The sequence below is a fragment of the Mesoplodon mirus genome, assembly GCF_964341445.2.
Source record: "Mesoplodon mirus genome assembly, chromosome: 3".
NCBI classification, from domain to species: Eukaryota; Metazoa; Chordata; class Mammalia; order Artiodactyla; family Ziphiidae; genus Mesoplodon; species Mesoplodon mirus.
In genome coordinates, this window is record NC_138978.1 from 185,595,257 (window position 1) to 185,613,721 (window position 18,465).

The 18,465-nt window shown below is 38.1% G+C and overlaps 1 protein-coding gene across 2 annotated transcripts in view; it reads left to right on the forward strand.

Annotated features, from left to right (window-relative positions):
- USH2A (usherin) overlaps nt 1-18,465 on the forward strand; it is a gene marked incomplete at both ends in the record, with an annotated part of 772,061 nt that overhangs the window by 502,952 nt on the left and 250,644 nt on the right. For both annotated transcript variants that reach the window (XM_082613798.1, XM_082613799.1), the window contains 3 exons: nt 1,720-1,870; nt 2,463-2,605; nt 12,881-13,509. In XM_082613798.1, the coding sequence (XP_082469924.1) occupies nt 1,720-1,870; nt 2,463-2,605; nt 12,881-13,509 (923 nt within the window). The remainder of the gene's footprint in view (nt 1-1,719; nt 1,871-2,462; nt 2,606-12,880; nt 13,510-18,465) is intronic.

Consider the following 18,465-nt stretch of genomic DNA (forward strand, 5'->3'; position numbering starts at 1 on the left):
TTCAGAACCCTTACAACAGACTGATGAGATGTGGAATCTAATTCTTCCATTCTCATCAATGGCCATTCACTAGCCTCATGGTTCATAAGCCAGTTCTCCCAAATTGGAGGGTATATAAAAGTCACACACTACATCGTTATGTATAAATGGAAGTTGAAAATGAATCCTGATAGTTGTTTTCATTGTTTTGATTCCTTCTCCTCCTTCAGCAATGACCTCTAGTAATCCTTGGTCAATAAGAACTTGTATTACAATAATCAAAAATTGCATTATAAGGCTTCCCTGGTGGCGCAGTGGTTGAGAGTCTGCCTGCTAAGGCAGGGGACACGGGTTCGAGCCCTGGTCTGGGAAGATCCCACATGCCGCGGAGCAACTAGGCCCGTGAGCCACAACTACTGAGCCTGTGCGTCTGGAGCCTGTGCTCCGCAACAAGAGAGGCCACGACAGTGAGAGGCCCGTGCACCGCAATGAAGAGTGGCTCCTGCTTGCCACAACTAGAGAAAGCCCTTGCACAGAAACAAAGACCCAACACAGCCAAAAATAAAAATAAATAAATTAATTAAAAGAAGGCTCAACACTAAAAAAAATTGCATTATAGTAGTACTTAAATTATGCTAAGGGAAGTTCGGATTAGTCCAGTATAATAACAATAGCTAACAATTAATAATTACCAGGACCCAATAAAAGGTGCTTTATTTACATTGTCTCTGGTCTTCACATCAATCCTAAAAAGGCAAAATACTATCCCCTTTTTAAAGACAAGAAACATAAGCTCAGAGTTTCCTGGTGATTTTCCCAAAGGCACAGAACTGTGCTTAATTTGCTTTTAAGTTTCTGACTAGCTTTGGAACACACTCTGATATGAGAGGTTCATTCAAGTTATACCTGTTGGAAAAATTTATTTAATAGCCAAAGTCTTCTTGTCCATTTTTTAAATTTAATTTCTTAATAGAATAGGCTTCACTCATTTCTTTTAGGCCTTCTACAACTATGCAGATAGATTTCCCTAACAGATTATATCAAGCAAGTATGCTGACTTCAGGAAGAATTTGCCAGAGATTCAACTAGACTAGAAAAAGTCTATGCCCCAACTTGTAACATATTTGAATAAAGGCAGCGTCACTGTGAGAAGGGGCAAACAACTGTATAAAACACATGAGGAAAGAAGCTTAGTTTTTATATTTTCATAAGTGAGAATTAAGGCTGGAATGTTCTACTTTCTTTGTAGAAAAATACAATTTTAATAAACCTTCCTCAAAAAAAAATCCAGTTGTGTTCATGGTCGTGGTGTGATTAAGGAAACAATGGGTGACATCAATGGAAGAAATAAAAGATCCAGGCTCCTTCACTGTTCAGTTGCTTGATTGTTGAACAAAGAGTTAACTTAAGAAGGTACTTTAATATTTGCTTCATTAAATCCCCTCCATGTTTTCAATTAGAGAAACAGAAGTACAGGTGGGGATGTGCTGCGTGCTCATCTGTCTTGCTGTTTGGGGCGGGGGGTGGCTTTTAAGATGGAAATACTCATGTAATTGTGTTGAAATAAACAATAAGGAAGTACAGTAGTTCCGGAATGAAAATGTTAAATTAAATGGACCATGTTTAACATTGTTGTTGATCCTGAGGAACAGTTTTTCCAGTATATGGAGCATTTCGATTCCATCCAGCATATGTTCTCCACAGTTTTCTCTGCTCTAATTCATCTGTGTTTTTCGACAGCTCCAGATGGCGTGCTGCCTCCGAGGCTTTCATCTGCCACTCCAACCAGTCTTCAGGTTGTCTGGTCTACACCAGCTCGGAACAATGCCCCCGGCTCTCCCAGATACCAACTCCAGATGAGGCCCAGCAACTCCACCCACTGGTTTCTAGAGTAAGCATTCTACTTCATCCATCCCTTCTAACAGTCACCTGGGTTTTACAACGTAGCCATAAATTCACTATATCTTAAATTTTTAACAATAGGTCAGTTCTTATTGGCAACGAATGAAAGCCTCCTCTCCAAAGTTCAAACAAACAAACAAAAAGCAACACCTTAGGAGATCATTATTTGCTTTGCAAATTTTTCATTTATAGAGGCTTAAAGTAAGATTCCTTCACCCTTAACTTTTCATGAGCACATGTATTGCCAAGAGCAGGCACACACATGAACCCCACAAAATCTGCTGTCTGACTATGGCTACAAAATTATAATACTTATTCTACAAATTCCATGTGGCAATCAGTCTCAATACTGGACTAGAATTCACTCCAGGCTACTACTAGAATTTACATCTCATATAAATGCAATAATACAACCCTTAGCCAAAGGACTGCTTATTTTAAAAGAGATATCACGTGATGACAGAAAATTGCAACACTGAGAGGTATGTTGACATTCCCTGAAAATTCTTTAAGATTGTACTTGTTTTTTATTCCTTTGAATGTCTAAAGCTTCTTAATTTTAGAATTTCTTTCCCATATAGGTTGTTTTCCAGTCCTTCTGCATCGTTAAGCTATGAAGTGAGAGATCTCCAACCGTACACAGAGTATGAATTTCGGTTGGTGGTCTCCAATGGATTTGGCAGTGCACATAGTTCTTGGATTCTGTTCATCACCACAGAGGACAGTAAGTGGTCTGAAAAACACACAGCCAGATATTCTCTATATTAGGAAGTCTTAAAGTCTTCAGTTTTTCCAAAACAAAGAAGTAAGCCTCCTCTATTTTCTTGATGTTGAGGGACAGTAATCTTTTCCAGGACAAGAACAGTCAAAGTTTCCAGAAAGAAGAAAAATGGGGGCTTGGAGGGTTGGAGGGTTAGGCCTACAGACAGGAATATGTAATTCACAATAAATTATGATATGGACCCACTCAGCCCTTCAGGGTACATCTAGGTGTCCTGAAGGAGAAAGGTTATCCTTTTCTACTCTATGACCGAATATTACAAGTGTTCTCTGCAGAAGAACACGGAATATGGACCTTACTTCATGAAGTTACTTAGAGGTCATTATACTTTTTTTCTGGAAACAGATTCCATTGTACTTTTACTCATACCTGAAAGACAGCCTCCAGAATAGAGGAGTATAATCTGATAACAATCATTCTGCATGTATTACAAAGAGTACATTGGGATTGTCTTATTCAACCAGTACAGAGAATTTTCTGGCTTTCCATGGAAGAGTTTATTTGCATATATATGTTTTTTACTCAGTTATATAGAGAAAATAAATGCATGGTAATCATATTGAGTTTTATACAAATTACTTCTTAAAAAGTATATATATGGAAGTATAATTTTTTAGAAAAGTTAGAAATTAAATCAAGCTACACAGAGTGAAGGAGGACACTATCTTTGAACAATGAGGTTTTTAGGGTTAATCTTGTCAAGTCTTTTAATCAGAGACTTCTTAGAAGATGTTGCCCTATTGGCCAGTTGCCATTCTGGCTCTATATTCAATGAGGACCCAAGTGACTTTCAAAAGGCTGGATATTAATCTCAAAAGGCACGGTATTTGAAACCATATCAATTGTATATGAAATTGATTCTTTTATGTCTACAGTATCCTTAATTATATTATTTTATTGAGAACAAGATATCAACTGAGATGGAATCAGGCCTATCTACCTTCCTTAATGCTTACATTAAAAAAATATGAACAATAATATATAATAGTTCATCCATTTCTCCCAATTTGTAATTACTCCCAGGGAGCAAGTTTGGTACTTTACAAGGACACATCCAGTTCTTTCGTCTCAAGGGTACCATTTAGTAAATTATCAGCAGAGTGCAATAAACGACACACAAAGCCCAGAAAGTATTTATGCACCACTCAACGCACCTACACCCCTTTTAGAGGGAACGTTACATTCATTCTGGGGACTCTGGCAACATGAACACCAACTGTATACAGATGTATGAACCAGAGAGCTCCCACCCAAAATAGATTTTTAAAGAAACATTTTGTTTTAAAAACAACTGAAGATGAATTTCTAATCTCCTTAGACAGAGCATACTTGCTTGGCACTCAGTAGAGGTTAACTAAAAATAATTATTCACCCACTGCAGAGGTGATGGCTCCATAGAATGGAAGAGGAGAGAAAATGTCTCCTTTTTTTGGCACCACAATTTCTATTCCCATAGAGAGGGGGCAACACTTGGATTTCCTCCGGGGTGATCTTTATTGAATAGGGGTCAGGATCTCCTACATAAATAAATTCCCAAACATTGTAAAGTACCAATTAGTACAGCATCCTCTGTTGAGCAAATTTCTCTCCTGCCTCATCTTACCATAAAACAGGTCTTACAGACTCAATGTGGTTAGAATTTTCATGCATGGAGACACTGCTGCCTTTGTGATTTTTTAGGGCCTGGGTTCAAAGGCAATAGTGTTAGCCCTTCATCTTCCTTCATTAAGAATTAGTAACACTTGATTTTGTAGCAGGTATTAACCCAGTCTTCATTTTCACTGAAATCCTTTCACCAAGACAGATGACTTCTTCTTCCTCTGCTTCACGTGTGATGTCACACACATCAGCAAAGGGCCAAAGGCTGGCTGTTTGCCCCTCCAGGTTAAGTTACCAGTGCATGCTCGCCCCTGAGACATGATAACAGTGTCCTATATATTTTGGGTGTCAGTGGAGTTGGATGCCATCTCTGATGTGCAATTGAGTTGACAAAGAATGAGTGATTGGCACTGGGCGCAAGCAGTTTTTCTGTCAAGGCTTCAAAGCCTTGCTTATAAAACCACCCATGCTGACAGCTCCGTGCCAGAATCACACTTCATACTTGATCCTAACCACCACCTCCCAAATGGTGAAGTGCAATTTCCAATGTAGAAATTCGACATATCACCTTACAGAATGAAACAGAGAAGTCACCTCATGCCCACATTTAAATTTCATGCCATTGCTAGGCACCTTTCCGCATCAGCCAAAGCCTTGAAACATTCTGGTGCAAAAAAAAAAGGGTCACCAATAGCAATATTTTTCATATGATACTGCGAGAGCATGATTTTCATCAAGCCTGTGACCCAGCTGAGAGCAGAAAGAGAAACCTAGGCAGGAAGGTACCTAGAGCCAGAGAAACAAATGCTTGGGTACAAAGAGAGTTTCTCATAGACGGAGAAAAAGGCTGTGAGGAATTTTTTTTAAAATATTTCATTCTTCTGTAATCATTTTCCTACCATTTTTTAAAATTTATCTACTTATTTATTTACTTACTTATTTACTTATTTATTTATTTATTTATTTAAATAATAAATAAATAAATTGGGTCTTCGTTTCCGTGCGAGGGCTTTCTCTAGTTGCAGCGAGCGGGGGCCACTCTTCATCATGGTATGCAGGCTTCTCACTGTCGTGGCCTCTCTTGTTGCAGAGCACAGGCTCCAGACGCGCAAGCTCAGTAGTTGTGGCTCACGGGCCTAGTTGCTCCACGGCATGTGGGAGCTTCCCAGACCAGGGCTCAAACCCGCATCCCCTGCATTGGCAGGCAGACTCTTAACCACTGCGCCACCAGGGAAGCCCCCTGTGAGGAATTTTAATAGTTTTTTTTTTTTTCAAATAATTTGTCATTTACATCAGTGGGCCACCAATATCCAGTTCCATGCAGTTTTAAAAATCTAGCGTGCTGATGCCAAATAATAATAATGCACATTTCCTATGAATATTTTAAATCCAGTTAAACTTGTGTTAATAAAAGATGTTTTTTCCAGCCAACTTGGTCAGTGTAGTGTTTGACTATTTGCAGCCAGATAAATACAAACACATGATTTTTTTTTTTTTTTCTTGAACAAGCTGCTGGCAGTCCAAGCACCTGGAATGTCTGTAGCCTACAAAAATGCATTAAGATTGTGATAGACTTGGGAGCATGGGATTAATAACATGAAGACAGTTACCTATCAGCTGAAATTTTTTGATATCTTTTAACCAGAAATAACCATCTCTTCTGATTTTATTGTTTGTCCCTCTCTTTTGTGTGCTTAAAATTGTTTTCCGTGCGGTATAGGCATGTGAAAATGGTAGCTGGCTGGAAGGGAAAGTCTCCTTCAACTTCAGCTTAAATGTGCATGTGCTCTTTTGCCTACTAACATCCTGCCCTATGTAAAATATGAGATAACCCACTTTTCTTGAAAAATGTAGCTTCCCTAGACTAATAAAATTCAGATTTCTCCCAAGTTTTCTTAACTAACAAGACTGAAACATGGAATATCTCTTTTTTTGAGTCATTTTAACAACAAACATATATGTATACACGATTAGATCAACCTAATGAAAATGAGATTCTTTTCTAAAAATCACTTCTCTACCCTCAAAACAAAGCAAAACAGAAAAGCCAGATTGCTTCTAGAGATGACCATTTAGTTGTCAAATACTTTTCAAAGATGAAAAGTTGAATCATTTCACTAAATTTGTAGTTAAAAACTCCACATTTGTATTTTTAACCATTAATCTAAGAGGCATTACTAAATAAAATTTGTGGGATTTGAACAGTTTATTCTGTAGATTTACTTAGACAATTTTTTATGTGTTCATTATTTTGCTAACAGACTGATTGTTGATGAGTTTTGACTGGAGTCTGCTCAAAGATAGAAAGATGTATCTTATTACTTACACAGTGAGATTTTCAGTACTATTACCATATTGTATTCACTCATAGTATTAGGTTTTACTGTTATTTTTTCCGTACTTAAAATTGCACTGTGAGCAAAGGATGAAGCAATGAGGGAAATTATCATAGCATCTGGGTCCTCTTTTACTTTTCTCATTAGCAGTTTTGAGCAGTTTTCCCCTTTCATTCATCTTTAAGATTCTCATAGCAGTTTACAGGGCAACAGTTGTTCTTCTGCAGTAAAAGAGGAAGATCTTGCAATGTTCATTGAAATCCGTATCAGAGCACATTTCTGCCTCGTTTGTTGTCTGACAACATTCTAGTCATCCATCAAGCCCCAGCTCATATGCCACCTCCTCTGTGAAGCCTTCCCTCCTCATATCTACCTTAGAATTTTGGTTTGTGTTTACTTGTGTACCATCAATATCTCCTTCTTTTTTTTTTTTTTTTTTTTTTTTGTGGTACACGGGCCTCTCACTGCTGCGGCCTCTCCCGTTGCAGAACACAGGCTCCGGACGCGCAGGCTCCGCGGCCATGGCTCACAGGCCCAGCCGCTCCGCGGCATGCGGGGTGTTCCCAGACCGGGGCACGAACCCGCGTCCCCTGCATCGGCAGGCGGACCCCCAACCACTGCGCCACCAGGGAAGCCCAATATCTCCTTCTGAATGGTAACTTCTCAGGACCTAGGGTTCCATCTTATTTATCTTTGTAGTTCCAGTGCCTGGTGGAGGGTCTCATATAGAGCAAGTACCCCAAATTGTTAATGGACTGATGAAAAAGAGTTTCATGTAAGCAAATCCATGAAAACACAACCAAGCAAACCTTAACTAGGTACCTGCCGTGTAGGTGGGACTGAAAGAGACATGAAAGTTACAAGGATGAATAGGACAGTTTTCTTTACTTGAGGCGTCCACTGTCTGGTGGCAAGAAAGACATAGAGTAAAACCATAGTTAGAGTGTTCAAAGCTGAGATCAAGCCCAGAGGAGAGCATTTCCCTCAAATGGGGCGTCAGGAAAGCCTTTCTGGATGAGAACACCAGGAGAGGAAATAGGGAATGATTTCTATGTGGAGTTCACATCAATATCAGATTTCAAATTTACTTCCTCATCATTGGTTCAGAAAAAGGCGGGAAAAGCAATTGCTGTAGGAGGCGTCCACTGACACATGAGACAGGCAGGGCGGCTTGCAGGATGTTCTGCCCGTGGTTCCAGCCTCTGAGTATAAGCCAAGGAGGGTGAGGATGAGAGGCAGTTGTAAGAGAAGGAAATCCCAAAGGCAATCCTCATTCTTTGCCTTGGTCAGAGGCAGCCTGCTGGCTGTCCCTGTGATTCAACATTAGCTGTCTTGACTAGGATAGTGAATGTTCTCATTAGAGAGACCTCTGCTAGCCCAAAACCACGTGCTATTTCAAAATGAAGGGCGACAGATATATAGAAATAGAATTCCAGAAGGAAAACACGTTTTCTTCTTATTCTCACAACCTGTAATGAGTAAAACACCGAGTCCTTGTGACAGGGAGGGGAAGTAAAATTGTGGTGTGAAATTTGATCGGTTGATCAAGATACTTCTAGAGCAGGATTTTCCAGTCATTCAGTAAGTATATTTGTGTCCTTAAGAGTATTTAAATTTTAGAACTAATATTGCGTGGTAGAGATCTTTTTATGAGTGTGCTTTAGAATTGAATCTCAACCTGAATCTTAAGAGTGTTCTATGTGAGAGAAAACCAGAAGCATTTGTAAATGAGGGTGACACAGATTTGTAACAGTAGGTTTTATTTTATTGAATGAAGAAATGTGAACTGTAAGTTTCAGTAGTGCTGCACGATGATTTTGCTTTTCTATTCCAAATACATGTCCTAATTGCTTTAAATACTAACTTCTGAATGCTTATCCTTTCAAGCAGTGGTGCAGGTCTCTATTTCACCCACAATGGAAGATCCATGATGCAAAGTAAATAATGTAAACTGCTGATTTTGAGAGCGAAGTGGCCCTGTATGTATGTCCTGACATACTTTGTTTCCTGTTGCGTAGATTCCACCCCTCAAATCCTTGCATTCCCAGAATTTATAAAAACAAATATTTATTATCTTTACATTTTTATTTTTATATCCTAAGATCAGAAGCTGAAAGTGACCAATAGAAAATCCTTTGAAAGGATGGATTGATTAATGAAAACTATCCAGCTGGCCTCAATTTCCCTCTTGAGCTCTTGAATCTCTTTTGGGAACAGAAAGCCCACTGCTCTTCCAAATTTGGAACCTCTAGTTCTTTTAGGACTTTTTTCTGCCATCATGAATTCTTACATCAACACATTTCATCTTCTGTTCCAAACTTTCAAGGAAGAATCCATAGCCATTCATACAACAAGTCCCAATCTTGGGAGTCAGAACACTCTTCCTAGCCTTCCTCTGCTGTCCTGGTCTCAGGAGAAAGAGAGAAGATAGTTCCCCAGTATCGGTTCACCTACTTGCAGACTATACATCATATCCTTTCAATTTCAACAACCTTCTAGTCTTCAGATGTTTCTTTTATTAAGCAATGATGCCTATGTTACACAGGTCTTTTCCTATTTCATCAGTTGTCAAGAAGCTGAATGTTCATATCTGTGCCAGACTGCAGTGCACATTCTTAATATTTGTTTTGGGTTACAACTATTGTACCCTCTTCATCATCATGAGATTAATTATTCTTTATCATTATTTTATTTGTCCTATTGCTTAAGTCTTTTATTATGAGCTGTCAAAAAATCTTTCGGGGAGGTAGTTGGGGTATAAATAATAAATTGATAAAAAAAACTCATGGCTAAAGATGGGATAGAGTCTATCACTCCACTCTTCTGCTAACATTTCAGTAGTGAATGTCAAGAGGATACAGGAACAATTAGCGTAGGGTATATACTATGTATAATTATATATCCATATATTTGCCACCTTGATTTTTAATTCATTGGCAGGTTTACAGGATATCCATTTATGGAGTTAATATTGCTGAAAAAGAGCTTTTGAACAGAGTGATTTTTTAATTAGAATGGCAAAAAGTTGCTTCAAGGTGGTAATAACATACCAGGAAAACTGAGCAATCTTCGGTAACTCTAGTAGCAAACAAGTTGTAGAAGACCCAAGAAAACCACTGAAAAAAGTTATATACACACTACAGATGTGAGTCATTCAAACCGTTTATTCACACACACACACACACACACGCGCGCGTGTGCCAACACACCCATTCTTCCCAATATACACCCCTGAGTATAAAAATAAATAAGCAGACCCCTCCGTGAACAATCTCATTACTCTCTTTTAAGCTGGGGCTGAGTTTTTGAAGCTGATGAGCGAAATCGTTTCCCATAAAAGATAATTTCATTTGCCAAAATGAAACGACTTTCTGTTATTAATGCTGTAATGAAACAGCTTGAAATATGAATCAGTGATCTGAACAGAAAGGATGTTCCCCGTTCCCCACTCCAGGAGGGGAGTTCTCTAAACAATTACACCCACGGAGAGGGCTGTTCGGTTGTATTTTCATCACTAGCCAGCTGAGCTGTGTGGCTGTCATAGTTGCCGGTCTCCCCTCCAGTGACAGCCGCATTGACAACGTGTTATACTCCACATTGATTTTACAGTTAAGGAGCTGATTGTGATATATAAGGATTTTAAGAATTCAGCTGAGAGGCTGACTTTTGCCTTTTATCATTCCATTAAAAGTTTATAACCATCTTTTTCATGTCATTTCATCCATGAATTCTTACTTTAGAAGTGATAGCTACTGCTGTGAGCATAACTTTTCTCATGTTCAGAGCTTTTTATTGTATTAGCAAACTACCCCAATTATAGTTATTACTCATGTTTTACATAATTGTGGTGACCCTTTCAGCCATGCAGTAGCATGCCGGTTGACTTGTATATGGAATTAGACGATTCGGCTTATCATTTTAAAGCACTAAATTGAAAGCGTGCCAAGAGTCAGGTTTTAACACTTCCTTAGCCAAAGCAGCTAATTAAGCTGCATTCGGCATCCTCTCCTGAGTCGCGTGCTTTAAGGACCCTTCCTGCAGCAAGTGCTGGGGGCCTACTCAGCTAGAGCCGGAAGCTAATAAAATGTATTCTGGCTTTTAAGCGGGGGGGGGGGGGGGGGAAAGATCATGCAATTGAAATTAAACATCTCTTCTTTCCCAAGATAAGAGATCATCTTTAAGGAAAGGCTGTGTTCTGTGGAGGCTTGAAGTGCCAGTTCATTATCCTGGATGTTTCCCGATAAGACTGTTATCATAGGCAAGAGAAATAAAAGGCTTATCCCCATCAAAACAGAGAACAAACTGCATCATTGTTGTTACTTTTCCCTGAAGAAGCTCACAGTTTGAGACAATGCACAGATGAGGAATAATTATGGAAGACCCGAGTGAAAACCCTAATAGAAAAATACTCTGATTTGTAAGCATATATTATTCTTTTTTCAGCAGGGAAGGGTGAGTTAGGGTTAGACTTGAAAGGCTTGATTCTCCACCATTGATTTTATGGACCCCAATCTCAGAGGATTTCGTTTTACAAGACAACATTGATATCTTACAAGACTTGCGCTTGCTTTTCTTCAGGAAAGAGCCAAGTCTAGATGACAAGTATAAATGAGAAAGGATCTGCATCCCTATTTTGATATAATAATTGCTACCGCTACTGCGTACCAGAGAGCAAAAGTAAGAAATGTCACAGTGGTTTGACGAAAGCTTTAAAATGAAAGCTAACAACAGACTAAAATGAAAAATGTGATCCATATCGAGATCACTGTACTTTTAAGTATTTTTCTCTTCAAATAGGATGCATTACCAAATTGTCAAAAATGGCTTGATTTCAGGGTTCATGTACTGTAACAGCTTTCCTCTCAAAAAGTAATTATGATTCTACCATCAGTCCAGTTGGTGACAAATACGTGGATCGTGTCGTGGAAAATATGCTCCTATCATCAGCTATTATTGTAGTCACTGGCTCTGCGAAGCAGTGGTTGCGTTTAAAATTTAAACCTTGGGTATAACACTGAATCACACACACACACATAATCAACGCTGTTTTAAACAATTACTAAATCCAAGTATATCTTTTTAAAAGATTTTTCCATAAAATCTAATGTTCACAGAAAAATCACATAAACGTCCAAATTGCTGTGGGCAGAAAAGGGGGATATAGGATTTTTCTTGATCTGTTGTAGCAATTTATAGATTTCAGGCCGTGGTTTATAAGAATGCTAAATGTTCTGGAATTACAGCTGTTACTGATCAGTGATTGAGCCAGATTTCTGTTATTGCACCATGTTCTTGCTTGTACCCAGAGAGCAGTAAAGCCTCAATATAATAAAAAGCACCTGCATTTTAAATGAAATTTCAATTGAAAAACTTAACAGCCCTTCAAATTGCAGAATTTAACGCAGCCCAGTAAAGCTTAAATAACACTTTGCCTCCGCAGGCTGAGGGACTTGCATTCAAGGTGACTTGAGTGTGTCGCATGGTGAAATTATTTACAATTAAGGAATTTCTCTGGAGGGCTGCAGGATATTTGCTGTTCCACAACACCTAGGCGGGCATATGGCGGGCCTTTTTCAGTATTCATGGAGCCTCCTGAACCTTTATGATAATTGAATCAGTTAGAGTGCTGAGTGGAGCAAGCATTAAACCTGTTAACCTAAAGGTCAGATCTGTGCATTGTTTATTTATCAGTAGGTGAAAGAGCTAAATCGGCAGCTTCTGTCACAGTCACAGTAAAAAAAATCACCTATAATATTAACAAGGAGTAGATAAATTACAAAACATGGATTAGAATGATAAACAGACCCGGGGATAATATGGAATATATAATGAGAAATGCTGAAGGATTTTACTGGGCTGTAAAATATGCAGGTTTGTTTAGACAGTGTTATTGATTATAATGAGTGACTGGGGTTCTAGAAAAATGGGACGGAAGCTACAACTTTGGTTACAACCGCCCTCTTGTACCTTCCTCTCCTAAGGTCTTTATTTCAGGTCCTTGTGATAGTTTGAATCCTTAGCTTTAATAAAAAGAAATGATTTTAATAAAGCTATCTTAGAGACAAAAATGACAATTGAATTTGAAAATGTTCAACAAGTACATAACTCTTACACATTTAAGAGTAAATGTGTAAGAGACACTTAGCCACTTACTTATTGGCCTTTACCAAGTGTCCAATTTCATACTCTGGTAGGAGAGTTATCACTCATTTTAGTTTTGTTTTGAGGAAATGTGGGGAGTTTCTAAGAGGTATCCTGTCTTACTTTTTTTTCTACTTTGTAGAACCTGGACCTATAGACCCTCCGATTCTTCGGGATGTGAAGTCAAGAATGATGTTGGTTACCTGGCAGCATCCTTTAAAGTGCAATGGGATCATTACCCATTATAACATTTACCAACATGGCCGTCTCTGCTTAAAAACTTCCGGAAATGTCACTAATGGCACAGTGGCCCATTTGCGCCCATATACAGCCTACACATTTCAAGTAGAAGCTTGTACTTCAAAAGGGTGTTCCCTGTCACCAGAGTCCCAGACTGTATGGACACTCCCAGATGCACCAGAAGGTATCCCGAGACCAGAGTTGTTCTCCGATACCCCAACGTCCGTGATTATATCTTGGCAACCCCCCACCCATCCCAACGGCTTGGTGGAGAACTTCACAATCGAGAGAAGAGTCGAAGGGAAGGAAGAAGCTACTGCCCTGGTGACTTTCCCGAGAGGTCATCCCATGAGGTTTATCGACAAGACTTCTGCTCTTAGCCCATGGACAAAATATGAGTATCGGGTCCTGATGAGCACTCTTGGTGGAGGTACAAACAGCAGCGCTTGGGCAGAAGTGACCACGAGACCCTCACGACCTGCTGGGGTGCAGCCCCCCGTGGTGGATGTGCTAGGACCCGACGCAGCCAAGGTAAGATATGGCGTGTCTGTCTCCACTGCAGACATAGGAATTTACCCTGGATTGACTCTGTGTTGAACAGAGCCATCTACTGACAAAACGCACACGTGTTGTTTTAGGCATTCACTGGAGAAACTGGGTTTTTGGCCTTTGGCCCAAACTATCTTGAATTCGATGTCAGTTTTTCATTTCTCCCTGTAACCCCTTAATTATATTGTTGAGATGCTTCCATTTGCCTCACACACCTGAAATCCTTTGAATGCCACCGTGGGATGCTTAGCTTAACCACCACGTCAGATCTAAATAGATCAGAAAATGAGAGGAGGTGGGGAAATACGGGGGAAGGGATTAGTGTATTAACAAAAGTTCCAATTACCGATATTCTGATTTTTTTTTAATGATCAAAGGATGAAGATGATGGGGAAAGAAATAAAAATAGCCGATTACGGGGCTATCTAGGAACTGTTCAATTATTCACTTCGCTCTACTGGGAATGAACCCGAGAGCACAGGATAACTACCATTGTTTTGGCTTGCATACAAACTTCATTCAAGGGAAATTAGTGTAACCAAACAGGAGGGAGTTTTGTAGCTTAGAAGCCTCTTTTGTGTAAATACACACATGCTTCCATGGATTCAATCTTGTACTACTGCCAAAAGCATTGGTGCAGCAGCTTGCTCACCAGAGCACAAAACAAAGGACATTTGCATAACAGCAAAGTTCATCTGCTGAAATTATTACTTGAATCTCTGTTGTGTGTTCTCTCGCTCCCACCAAAAGCAAACACTGGGTGATGCTAAATAGTGTAAATTCTTGAAGAAATTTAATTGAACCTGCAAACTAAAATCGATTTTTATAAGTCTGTCTTAGTTTCAGCATGAGATTGGTCAAAGTAACACACCTTCTTGATAGAAATACCACAAATGTATAGAATTCTGTTGATAAAACACTAAAAGGAAATTAATTTGAAGGACATGATGTATGATGTTTATTATATGAATTGGGCAATCTTAAGAATTGTTCTTCATTCAAAGGAAAAGCAAAACAAACCAAAGGAAAACCCCAAACAAACCTAGAGTTATTCATCATTCCGGAAATGACTTTTCTTTTCAATCCTAAGGGAATTTTGCACAACTTCAGTAGCAGTACCAATCAATGTGATGTGACATAAACACAGTCCCTTCACAAAGGCAAAGCTAGATAACGGACTTTTTTCTGGATTCTTTCTAACAAAAGTTTAATAACTAGGCAGATGTGAAAAATGATAAATATTTTCAGAAAAATATTGGCTCAATGCCCAATTCTATGTGATTCAGCATCTATAAACAGTGATCAAAAATATTCAAAACAAATTGCCTGACTTTTTCTTTCATTCTTTTTTTTTTTTTTCTTCCTCTTTGGATTTTGTAACCTCATCCAGGAATAAGACAATGTACATGGCTTGTCAACCTGCTAAAGTAAAGTTTAGATTAACTTGGCTTGGGAGCAGACTCTCACAGGCACTCACCAGGTCAGGAATCTAAAAGTCTCTAAGAAGGTGCTTGGAATATACAGACATTGGACATTAGTGTTAGTTTTTTAAAATTCACACCTTTTATTAATTCTCACTTTATAACTAGAACATCAGAAGTTATCAATGAGGAGAGTCATCAGGAATATTCAGCTGAATCTAGCATTGGATTATATGTGTTTAAATAATATTAAAACAACATATTTATGCCTCAGAATTTTGGGCTCACATTAGGTTCAAAAAGATCTTCAGACTGCCTAAGTCAATGTCCTCGTGATATGCTTATCTGGTAAACAGAGGCAATGTGACAGCAATACAGTGATTTCTCTTTAAGAAAGATAAGATTTAAAAGTTAAAATTGCAAATGGATAAAATATGAGGAACAACAGAAGGATGGTCATGAATGCATTGGTTAAGAAATTTATTCAACCTTTATTTCATAGAGTCATTGCAAATATTAGGATGAAGAGAATTGTCAGTAATATTATTGACACAATAATAATAATTTCAGTTCTACTAACCTTTATTGAGCACCTATAAGTCTTTAGGAGTGCCTCTTTTAGGCACTGAGAATACAGTAGTGACCAAATCGAAATCCCCACCTTCATGGAGCGTACCTTTTAGTCAAAACAACATAAACAGATATATAAGATGCCCAGACATGAAAAAGACTTGAGGGAAGAAACAAATCAGGAATAAATACTACCAGCCGATAGGTTGGGGGATAATAAAGGAAATGGACTGGTATTTCACCCTAGGTCTTCCCATTTCGTACCCTGTGGTCTTCTCACCACCACTCCACCTGTAAGAGCTTGCATCTAATAGGGAAGGCAAGGAAACTTCACATACTTAGGCCAACTAGAAAATAACCCAAAGGAGCATCTTAGTAAGTATAAAGAGATAACTTGGGGCTTCCCTGGTGGCGCAGTGGTTGAGAATCTGCCTGCTAATGCAGGGGACACGGGTTCGAGCCCTGGTATGGGAAGATCCCACATGCTGCAGAGCAACTGTGCCCGTGAGCCACAACTACTGAGCCTGCGCATCTGGAGCCTGTGCTCTGCAACAAGAGAGGCCGCGATAGTGAGAGGCCCGCTCACCACGATGAAGAGTGGCCCCCGCTTGCCACAACTAGAGAAAGCCCTCACACAGAAATGAAGACCCAACACAGAAAAGAATAAATAAATAAATTTTAAAAAAAGATAACTTGGCATAGACAGGAGCATTAGGAAGGGAAAGTTGCATAAACAACAAGGTCCTACTGTATAGCACAAAGAAGTATATTCAATATCCTGTAATAAACCATAATGGAAAAGAATATGGAAAAGAACACATATATATATATATGTGTGTGTAACTGAATCACTTTGCTGTACAGCAGAAGTTATAGTTGGTTTAATATTGTAAACTATACGTCAATAAAATAAATTTTTTAAAAAAAGAAAAAGGGAAAGTTGCATATCAAAATTACATTCTTAATATCTTATTTGATTACAAGGAAAAGAATATATATTGTCAAAGCGGTTGTGTGAAAGCCATGCACTTTGATGTGATATTTAATCACTTTAAGAAAATTCATTTCATTGTATAAAGTTGGTAAAAAAAATACCAAAACCTGAAAAAGATAGTTCAGTAAAACTATAGACTAATTTCATACTGTGACTATAGAGCCAAAGCTTCTAAATAAAATAATAGCAAATTGAACTAAGGAGTATATTAAAAGAATGGTATACCAGGACAAATCTGGTCTGATTCCAAAAATGTAAGTTTGGTTCAACATCAGGAAATCTATCAACATACTCCTTAAATCAACTGATTAAAAGAGAAAGCCCTTTTTTTTTTTATCAATAGATGCAGAAAAAAGACTTATAAGATTCAGTAGCCACTTCTAACAAATATTCAACATAAAACCAGATTAGGAAAAAGTCAATTTATAAATTTATTCCACTGGAGTCTTGAGTATGATTGAAGACTAATAAAAATAAAACATAGAATAACTAAGTTGTATAACTGTGATGTAACAACAACAACAAAAGTGCTTTTTGGTGATAACATGAGCCTCTGTACTCTGATGGCCCCAGTCGCAGGCCCACCCTCCCACGGCTAAAGCAGAATGAAAGAGCAGGCCTGCAGCTCTCAGCTTTTCAGGTAGAAGAGTCCTCTCTTGGCTCAGATCGTCAAAACCAGCAGCCTTGGTGTGTGTGCCACAAGGAACAATAATCCTGTCCCCCAGATGGTGTCCACGCACAGCTTTGCTATGGTGTGTACTCTTAGCGTTGCTCATTTACAGGTTGATAATAAACCAAATTAAAAAGAATTAAGTCTTAATCATCATTCTCACCTGTTTTTGAGGATGGGCTGGTCTTTGATATCTGCTTAAATCAAACCATTAAAAAATTATAAACTCTATTTTTAATTTAATTTTTATTTTATATTGGAGTAGAGTTGATTTACAGTATTGTGTCAGTTTCAGGTGTACAGCAAAGTGATTCAGTTATGCATATACATATATAAATTCCTCTTCAGATTCTTTTCCCATATAGGCTATTACAGAATATGGAAGGAAATAAAATGACAACTAATATTCACTGAGTTCATATTAAGTTCCAGGAATTGCTCTCACTGAATCCTTACTACAGCCCTGTCAGATAAAGGCTATTATTATCCCCATTTCACAGGCAAACCCTGCAGCCTTAAAAGAATAGATAGTTATATTTAGCTAGAAAACAATTTGGTTTTTGCAAGATATAAGATTACTAAAAAAAAAAAGTTAAACTTCAAAAGATAGATTGGGAAAATACATCTATAAGACATTATAGAAAAATAAATTATTTCCCCATAATAAAGAACTTCTAATAACTTATGATAAAAAGACAACTCAATAGAAAACAAAGTATAAAATATGGATAAATAATGTGATAAGAGGATATACAAAGAGTTAATAATGTTTGAAAATATTTATATCTTAAAAAAGTCAAGGGACTACAAATTAATTAAAGAAATAATAAAGTAATACTGGCAAGACCAAAAGGATTAGTAATTTCTTATTTTTTCTTCCAGTTTTATTCAGATAGAGTTGACCCAAAGCACTGTATACATTTAAGGGGTCCAGCATAATCATTTGACTTGCATACATCATGAAATGATGACCACAATAAGTTTATTGAATATCCATCATCTCCTATAGATACAAAATAAAAGAAAAATTTTTTTCCTTGTGATAGCACTCTATTAGGGTTTATTGGGTTGGCCAAAACGTTTGTTCGGGTTTTTCTGTAACATCTTATGGAAAATTCCAGGCAAACGTTTTGGCCAACCCAATACTTTCTTAACAATTTTCATATGTGATGTCAGCAGTGTTAATTGTATTAATCGTGTTGTACATCACAACCCTAGTACTTATTTATCTTATAACTGGAAGTTTCATCTTTGACCACCTTCACCCACCACTGCCTCTGGTA